Source organism: Erinaceus europaeus, chromosome 9, assembly GCF_950295315.1.
Source record: "Erinaceus europaeus chromosome 9, mEriEur2.1, whole genome shotgun sequence".
NCBI lineage: Eukaryota > Metazoa > Chordata > Mammalia > Eulipotyphla > Erinaceidae > Erinaceus > Erinaceus europaeus.
The window spans coordinates 80,034,471-80,044,155 of record NC_080170.1 but is presented as its reverse complement, the minus strand read 5'-3'; the positions used below and the strand labels follow the sequence as shown (position 1 = coordinate 80,044,155).

Genomic DNA, 9,685 nt, shown 5'->3' with positions numbered 1-9,685 from the left:
CCTGAGACCTCAGAGCCTCAGGCATGAGAGTCTTTTGCATGATATTGCTATCTTCCCTTAATTTTTTTTTCAGACAGAAGAAATCACAGTAAATCATCCTTCAGTAAGCAAAGCAGCACACTATTCAAGTGAGCTATTTTGACAGCCAGCTTACCTTAAGTTTTCTTTTATAATCACATACCCTTTACTAATATCACAGATACATATTTCTTAAGTCACTTAATATTTATTGAATGTATTCATTGTGCAAGGCACTCACCTATGGCCTGACAGACCACACTGAAATACAAAGAATCATCAGAGCCATTCCAAATGGAAGTGTCAGAACACTTATGGAAAGGACACTGAATGGTCAGAATGACGAGGCAAGTAGAACATACCCAACAGTGGGGATTTTTTTTTTTTTAACTACTGACACATCTTGGGATACTATCCCCTTTAGAAGTCAGCCATGTTAATTTCATGTCCACGGCACTTTTTTATTTCTTTTACCAGAGTACTGTTCTGCTCTTGCTATGGTGGTGCCAGGGATTAAACCTTTTTGATGCTGGAGCCTCACTCAAATATCTTTTTGCATAACTATTATTATGCTATTTCCTGCTCCTGGCACTACTTTCTAAAGCAGGATTCTTCATTCTAAAACCTTTCCTTCTGTCAGCATTTTCTACTTAAAAAAATTTTTTTTTCTTTATTGGGGAATGTTTTACATTCAACAGTAAATACAATAGTTTGTACATGCATAACATTCCCCAGTTTCCCATATAACAATACAAGCCCCACTAGGTCCTCTGTCATCCTTCTTAGGCCTGTATTCTCCCCACCCACCCACCCCCAACCCAGAGTCTTTTACTTTGGTGCTATTCGCCATTTTCTACTTTTTAAAAAAATTTATTTATTCCCTTTTGTTGCCCTTGTTTTTTATTGTTGTAGTTATTATTGTTGTTGTCGTTGTTGGATAGGACAGAGAGAAATGGAGAGAGGAGGGGAAGACAGAGAGGAGGAGAGAAAGATAGACACCTGCAGACCTGCTTCACCGCCTGTGAAGCGACTCCCCTGCAGGTGGGGAGCCGGGGTTCAAACCAGGATCCTTATGCCGGTCCTTGTGCTTTGCGCCACCTGTGCTTAACCCGCTGTGCTACAGCCCGACTCCCCATTTTCTACTTTAAAAAAAACAAAGTATTGAATAGAGACAGAAACTGAGGAGATAGAGGGAGACAGACACAAGCAGTTCTGCTCCACCACTTGTCAAGTTTTCCCCCCTGAAAGTGGGGACCAGGGGCTTGAACCTGCAGACCTGTTTCACCACCTGTGAAGCGACTCCCCTGCAGGTGGGGAGCCAGGGGCTCAAACCGGGATCCTTACACTGGTCCTTGTGCTTTGTGCCACGTGCGCTTAACCCACTGCACCACTGCCCGACTCCCTTTAGCCATTTTTCAAAGAGAATCAAAGCATCACTCTGGCATGCTGGATGCATGCAAACCACTTCCCAGACTGCTAAATTTCTTCTATTTTGTCAGGTCATACAGAATTCTATCACCACAGGAAAAAGAAATTTAGCTTGAAAGGGTTACACACCATTGTCCAGGAGGTGGCACAGTGATAAAGCTTTGGACTCTCAAGCATGAGGTCCCGAGTTCGATCCCTGGCAGCACATGTGCCAGAGTGATGTCTGGTTCTTTCTCTCTCCTCCTATATTTCTCATAAATAAATAAAAAATCTTTAAAAACAACAACAAAAAAGGTTACACACCAAGCTATATACTATTTTTGGGGGATGCTTCTGTTTTCCTTTTACATTTTTATTTACTTAATATTGGATAGAGACCAAAAGTTGCAAGGATAAAGGGAGGGAAAGACAAACACCTGCAGCACTACTTCACCATTCACAAAGCTTTTCCCGTGTGAGTGGGGACCAGGGCTTGAACCTGGGTCTCTGTGCATTGTAATGTGTACACTTAACCAGACACATCACTGACTGACCACCTGACCATATACTCTAAATGCAACTGATACCCGATTTACTCATTTGAGTATTAAGTATGAGAAAGCCACCAAAAATGGTCTGATAAAGCTAGTCATGTAAGTCTGCTCCTAGTAGCTTTGGGAGTTCCTGGCACAGGACACGTCCTCTCTGATGCTTTTAAAGCACTGCAGGGCAAACCCCTATTTTATTTTTTAAGTTTTTACTTATAAAGTGGAAACACTAAGACCATAGGATAAGAGGGGTACAAACCCACACAATTCCAGCCACCAGAACTCCATATCCCATTCCCTTCCGATAACTTTCCTATTATTTAACCCTCTGGGAACAAGGACACAGGGTCATTAAATCCCTTTTTTAAACCTTTAACAATAGTACTTACTCAGTTCTGGCTGATGGTGGTGTGGGTGACTGTATCTGGGACTTTGAAGTCTCAGGCATGAGTCTCTGCATAACCATTATGCTCTCTACCCCTGCCCATCCTCTCCCTCCTTTTAAGCGAGTTTTTAAGAATTGTAACTGGGTCAAAGGAATTTCTCCACCAATCTTGATTCTGTCATCTCTAGCCATGAAACATTTATCTACATCAGAGTGGTTAGTTGTAGGATTAAATGAAAAATAAAAAGCCTACAGTCGGGGAGATGACAAAAGTTAGGACCTCTTACCTGTAATTGAAGACAGAATGGAATTTCATCTACTTTTAATCTTTTGTCTTCTCCTTTGTTACTATATTTACTTTAGTGAGACATAGAGACAAGAGACCAGAGCACTGCTCAGCTCTGGCCTGTTAATGGTGCTGGGGATTGAATCTCATCTAAGGCAGGAGAGTCTTGCAGAATTTTGTTCTTATTCCAACTCCCAGATGCATATTATATCCAGTAACAATTTCTATTAGAAATTAGCATAAATATTACCACACATATTTTTCTGATGTCCAGGTACTCAACAGATGTCAAATTATATAAACATTCATTTATTAAAGCAGAATTACTCTATCAGTGCCACCTGACCTTTCATTACTTGACCTTTAAAAGGAAAGTAAGTATAGGAAGGAGAATATAGCATAACAGTTATGCAAGCAGAATCTCGGGCCTTAGGCCCCAAAGTTCTAAATTCAATCCCTGCACACCACCATAAACCAGAGTTGAGTAGTGCTCTGGCTTAAAAACAAAAACAAGGCGGAGTCGGGCAGTAGCACTGCAGGTTAAGCGCAGGTGGTGCAAAGTGCAAGGACTGGCTTAAGGATCCCGGTTCGAGCCCCCAGCTCCCCACCTGCAGGGGAGTCGCTTCGCAGGTGGTGAGGCAGGTCTGCAGATGTCTTTCTCTCCCCTTCTCTCTCCATTTCTCTGTCCTATCCAACAATGACACCAATAACAATAATAAAACAAGGGCAACAAAAGGGAATAAATATTAAAAAACTATAGTTTGTTAATTTAAAAAAAAAGCCCTAGAGTGGGGCGTCAGGAGCGAAGTGGCACAGTGGGTGGGGCACTGGATCTCCAGATGAGGTGCCAAGTTTAGTGATCAGCACTGTGTGTGCCAGACTGATGCTCTGGTTCTTCCCCTCCCCCTTCTCTCATTAATAAGGTTTTGTAAAAACAAAAGAAAACGTATCCTAAATATTCCTAACTGAGCAGTCACTGCACTCCAATAGAGGCTGTTAAATACAAATGGCAAAAATGTTAAGATGAGATTTCCATGCAAATGTGTACCTAGCCCTGCAAGTGAACAAAATTTGGAAAGAGGTAATATCTAGTACATAAATGTGAAAAAGCAAACAGTATCTTTTAATTTTTTTAAAAATATATATTTATTCATTCCCTTTTGTTGCCCTTGTTTTATTGTAGTTATTGATGTCTCGTTGTTGGATAGGAGAGAAATGGAGAGAGAAAGGGAAGACAGGGAAAGACCCGCTTCACTGCCTGTGAAGAGACTCCCCTGCAGGTGGGGTGCTGGGGGCTCGAACCGGGAACCTTACACCGGTCCTTGCTCTTTGTGCCATGTTTGCTTAAAAAGTCTTTTTCTAAGAGTGTATCCCTTTTCTTTAACTGACCATCATCTTTAAACATGATTTTCAATAAAAGTCCTACAATCTAAAGACTTACTAGGGCCAGGTGGTGGCACACCTGGTTGGGTACATATATGCTCAAGAACCCAAGTTCAAGCCTCTGGTCCACATGTAGGGTAAAAGCTTTTTGCAAGTGGCGAAGCAGTGAAGCAGGTATCTCTCTGCCTATCACCCCATTCCCCTTGATTTCTGGCTGCATCTATCAAATAAAGATAATTTAAAAAATTTAATGTTACAACCTAAAGAAAAGACTTACCTACTAATATGGGGGTGTTTGCAAAACTAGTCAGCAGAAAGATAAAAAAAAAAACTTTAGCCCAAGGAAAACTTTCTCATGATGCAGGCCCAAACTGAGGGATTAAGTAATTGAAATATTTATTTAGCACTAGAGAGATAAATTCAAAGGTGACTGTGGGTGATCATTTACAACATGAGTTAGTTGACAAAGCTTAGCTGAAAAATATATTACATTTTCTCCCTATGCAAAATCAGCAACAGTATGTAATAATTCAGATTATGGGATTGCCAATATTTCTATCTGTGACAATAATGAAAACAACAGGAGCCCAGTCAGCTTTATCTGGCACGTGGAAGAACAGTCCTAGGGCAATGGTTTTCAAAAGCAGTACAGCTGACAGAGGTAAATTGAAAATGGGCCTAATTATTTTGTGACAACATGAATCAAAGTGTTTTATGAAGAACTGCCTCATAAAGTTCAGTTTTTCAAAAAAAAATTCAGTTTTTCATAGTGGCCAATTTTATACCTTGTTGTTATGCTCTTACATCCTAAATGTTCTCAACGTCACTTCCGTCTCTAAATGTTCTTATCACAAAGAACAAACTTGAAAGTTCAGAGGGTGAAAAGGAAAAAAAAAAATCAAGCCAGCTCCCACATTCCCACCAGCATACAAAACTGCAGAAAAGTTTCTCTATGTTGAAATGCACATGCTTTTGTAACAGATAACATTTCAGCTAGAGTATTAAGTAAATTAATAATAAATGTAAGAGTTTGTCAGGCAGAAAACTAAGGATAGTACTGAGATTAACCTCATAGGTTGTAATTTCTCTTACCAAAACAGGCTGCGTTATCACTTTATATTAGCAATTATGCTGAGACTTCTCTCTCTTTTTTTTTAGTTAATTCCAATTTTACACTTAAAAAGTTATAAATTTTGCTCAGCTATTAAGGCTCATGAACTTTTAGGATAGGACCAACATAAATTCCCATTTTAGACAGAAAGTAGACCACATTAGTTAAACGGTATTTGTTTTAATTCATTCACCGAGATACCTACAATCACTAGCAGAAATCCCAATGTACACTATTCTTACTAACTGGGGGAAACAACTTTGTGTGCTTTTATTTTATTCACTCCTATTTGTCAAAATTAACTTAATTTTTCAAATTATCCAATAGAAGGTAAACATTTCAAAACATCCTACAGAAATGACGTTTTACCAGTAATTAAAAAAAAAAAAAAATCAGCCACCAAAAAATGTCAAAGCTAAAAACAAGATTTTTACTAGGAATCAGTGCATCTATTACCCTTCTCAAAGAAGTTATATTTTAATGTGATGTAAAGGCAACATTGAAAGTTTTCTTTAAATTAACCAGCTAATTTACCCCTATAATTACAAAGAATCAAAGTTTTTTACAGGTCAAGTGCAGTAAACTAAAATGTTCTCTCAGCACAAAAGCAGCACTAGAAAAAGTAACGGTTATAGATGGGAGTTGACTAGTTTTGCAGTAGCTGCTCCATCAATAACAGACATCAGAAGGTATCCATCCAGAGCACAGACACAACTACAGACTAGATGCGAAGAATGCTTCACACACTTGGCTGATAAATGTCCTTTGTTTTTGTATCTATTTGAATGGACTTTTTTTTTAAAGTTTTATAATCAGGTCACAAACATTGGCTGCTTAAATAACATGATGAGGTATGAAAGCTCTGAGAATCCCTAATGTTCAGTAGGATTTACCAGAGATATATAATAGCTTGTTGGGGGGACTCCCATAAAATTACACTTTGGGGTTGTAATGAACTCTAAAAGAGGACAAGATTAAAGAGGTTTTGAAAGGGTAATCTTTGAAACATAAGTGTGCTTTTCCTTCAGAATTCATTTTGAACAGCACATCAACAAACAATTCTTCTTTCCTAAGTGTGTCCCAACATTGAGTCAAGATGGCCAACTAGCACCAAGAAGTTGTATTGAACTCAGCTGCAGTTCTCTTGGCAATTAAGCTTTTTTTTTTTTCCTCCTCCATTCCAATCCAAGCACAAATGTGGATCACTGAAGACAGTACTGGAAGCGCCATTTGCAGTTATCGGTTGTAGTCATTATTAACTGAGCCAGAAAGTAGAGAATGGTTTTGTTGGGGATGTGGGGTAGAAACAGGGATGGACTTAACTGAGCAGCGGTATTAGGAGATGAAATGGCTAGGTTTTAAGGGGGAAAAAACAATCACTGCCTTTATTTGGGATAATCAGGTCATATTGAAGAGAAAGTTACTTGTTTAAGGATGCTACATTAAAAGTATAATATATGCAGCATGAATAAATTAGAATCAAGCTGCACCCAATGTACAGGAATTCCCTAAGTATCCTTTAAAAGCATGTGTTATCTGCCAATCATAGGATTGAAAAGCACCTAGGTGAATTCCAACTTAATGAGGACCTGGATCAGGACCACAAAGCCTGAAACTTCTAATGCAGAAACACAGCATCTAGTCACAAATCGAGCTTTATTTCCCCCCCTTCCTCTGGCTTTTCAATTTTTTTTTTCTTACTGAGTAACAGGTTATGGTTTCAATTACTAAAGATTCTTCATACCAGCATTTGAATCAAACCACTTCCAAATCCTAAGACACAAGAGACCAGAGAGAAGCAAAATAATCATACAAATTAATATGTGCTTCTCACATTTCTGCTCTAAGGGAATTTTTAACCCAGTATCACATTTAAGAGTCAAAGTGTAAATTCTTCAGCATTCCTGACAACTAGAAAGCACATTCACTGAAGGCTGAAGGTGAGGGAGCAGATGGTTTAACTTTAATATCTGTGAAAATGGTGCCAATATAGAAAGAAAACCATCCAATCTTAGTAAGAATTAATGCAAATTTGGCTAGAACTAGCCACCAGGTAATCCAAGGGTTCACTGTGGAAGAACTCATTAAAAAGTACTCTGAAGTGTACGCAAGAGGTCTAAACATTTCCCTTGTTGCAAGTAGTTGTGTGAAATTCAAGATAAAGGTTAAGTCTCATCTTTTAATGTCAGTTTTTTTCCCACTTTAAAGGAAATGAGTCCTCTTTTACCCCCCACAAAAAAAGGGAGCCACATTAATATGTGTATATTCCCATGACTCATTTAAGTGAGAAATCTCCAAAGCCTAAGGATTTTTCCACTAATGAGTGGATCATTCTGGTTACCCTTTTTTAGAAGGGTATTTCACCACAAAGAGCCAGAGGTTTTCCAGACGTGTGTAAGAGAGCAGGTGCGCAAGGCAAGCAAATGAGCGCAAACAGTATTATGGAAAACATTTGAGAAGTTAGCTCCATGAGGACTGTGGGTTCCACAAGAGGACTTGACTGGGTAGCCTGGTTTGATACAGGAACATGTAAGCAGAGTATTGCTTCAGAGTTGGAAACCTTCCATAGGAGCCTCACACTGTTGGAATATATACTGCTGCTGGCTAAGGTCAACCTGGGGTGCAATGCTGCTGTCCTCATCCTCGGTTCCAAAATAATGCTCAATGAGATCAAAGGCCTTCTGGTAGATCTCTTGGTTTTCATGACTCTGTAAGAACTCAATTTTATCCAAACCTAGGATAAAGAAAAAAGAAAAATTTTGTTTTTATCTGTTGGAAATTCCAATGAAATTATTTTCCAAGCCTCTTTCTCTACTTTTTGTTTCTTGTAAATACTTTGTAGCAGCACAGAAAGTACTACTGAGATTACATACCTGAATGCTGGTACTACAAACTGATCTCTTAAATACAAATGCAATTACCACTTGGTAGAAGTTGCACTTTCGATGTCACCACATTATTTGATGCCCTGGGTCATAGTAGAACTGATAGGTCCTTTTACACCACTGCCCGGTCCTGGCCTTATTATTAATTCTTGGCTCTAGGTCTATCTACTTAAGCTTATTTCAACAAAGGTGTCATTTAAAAATGTTTTTACTTATATACCTGGATCGTTGTGCACTATGATATGTGCACTCAACCAGGTGCACCACCAACTGGCTCTCAAATATGTAGTTTCTTAAACCAGGCAGCATCAATTTATATTGTTTAAAAGTGTGACTTTTGAGGAGACCACCCGGGACCGAAACAAGACAGGACTAGAATGACCACAGGAACCCAGTAAATCACCCGTGAGTACAAACACGCGTGGCTGGTGAAAGAGAGGAGAGAGGAGCTTAAGGAGAGATTAAGTGACTGCTAACAGTCCAGCAGTTTAGCAGTTGAGACACCACCTCCAGTCTGCTCCACCAACAAGGGGACAGCTGAAGGGAGGAGAGGACTCCCCAGAGACTCACCAAGTGCAACTCTGAGTCTCCATTGATACTACCCTCAGAATCTGAGCAGTGGCAGGGAGGGACACCAGGGGACAGAGATATAACCGGGGAACTCAGGAGAAGACCTATACCTCTGTAGCATAGCCGAGGGGCTGTGAAAGTCTCTTTGCATAACCACTGGATTATCTCTGCCATACCCTGCTTTATCTCTTGGTCAGGAGTCAGTGATTAAGCTAAGAAGCCTATTAATAGTTTAAAAGCCCTCAGGCTCCCATAGCCTACAGGGAAGAAAAAAAAAAAAGAGGCTTTTAAACCACTGAGCTCCAACTCAGGGATTGAAAAAACTGTTAACTTCCACCACTGTAAACCCTTTAATTAACGTACTTAGACACAAGTCAATCCAGGCAATAGTGATCAATAATTTGAAAAGTACTGATAAAGGGAACTCATAACATAATATATAAAATGGTTAAAACAACAAGAAAAAATATTGGAGACTCGAACCAGGACAAGAGTCCAGCTAAAAGTCCTCCAGAGGGTGAAGCACAAAACAACGAGTTCAACATCCAAACATTAGCTAAGAAAATAATAACAGGAATGAGTAAAGAATTTGAAAAAATTGTAATCAGAAATACAGGAACAACAAATGAGAATATGGAAGAAAATTCTAATTACCTCATGGTTATTAGAGAGCTGAAAGCTGAAATCGCTGAGCTAAGAATGCAACTAGCTGAACAAGCAAAAACAGTATCAGAGCAGGGCAACAAAATAGATGAACTCCAGAAAGCAGTAGAGGGCAGAGAGAATAGAATCTATGAGGCTGAAGACAGAATTAGCAAGATTAAGGATGAATTAGAGACAACTAAAAAAGAAGTAAGAGATCTCAAAAAGAGATTAAGAGATGCTGAAAACAACAACAGAGTCCTATGGGATGACTTCAAAAGAAACAATATACGCATTATTGGTTTACCAGAGGAAGAAAGAGAAGGAGAAGAAGAAAGCATTCTCCAGGCCATAATAGCTGAAAATTTCTCTAGTCTAGACAACATCAAAGGGTCCCAAACAGAATTAACCCAGACCTAAAGACACCAAGACATGTCATACTTAGAATGG

At 39.2% G+C, this 9,685-nt stretch overlaps 1 protein-coding gene across 1 annotated transcript in view; it reads right to left on the bottom strand.

Annotated features, from left to right (window-relative positions):
* Nucleotides 1-5,302: 5,302 nt before the first annotated feature.
* Nucleotides 5,303-9,685, bottom strand: part of KPNA1 (karyopherin subunit alpha 1) — a 68,867-nt gene continuing 64,484 nt past the window's right edge. Inside the window, exon 14 of the mRNA XM_060198270.1 lies at nt 5,303-7,872. Coding sequence (XP_060054253.1) covers nt 7,685-7,872 — 188 coding nt within the window. The 3' untranslated portion in view covers nt 5,303-7,684. The remainder of the gene's footprint in view (nt 7,873-9,685) is intronic.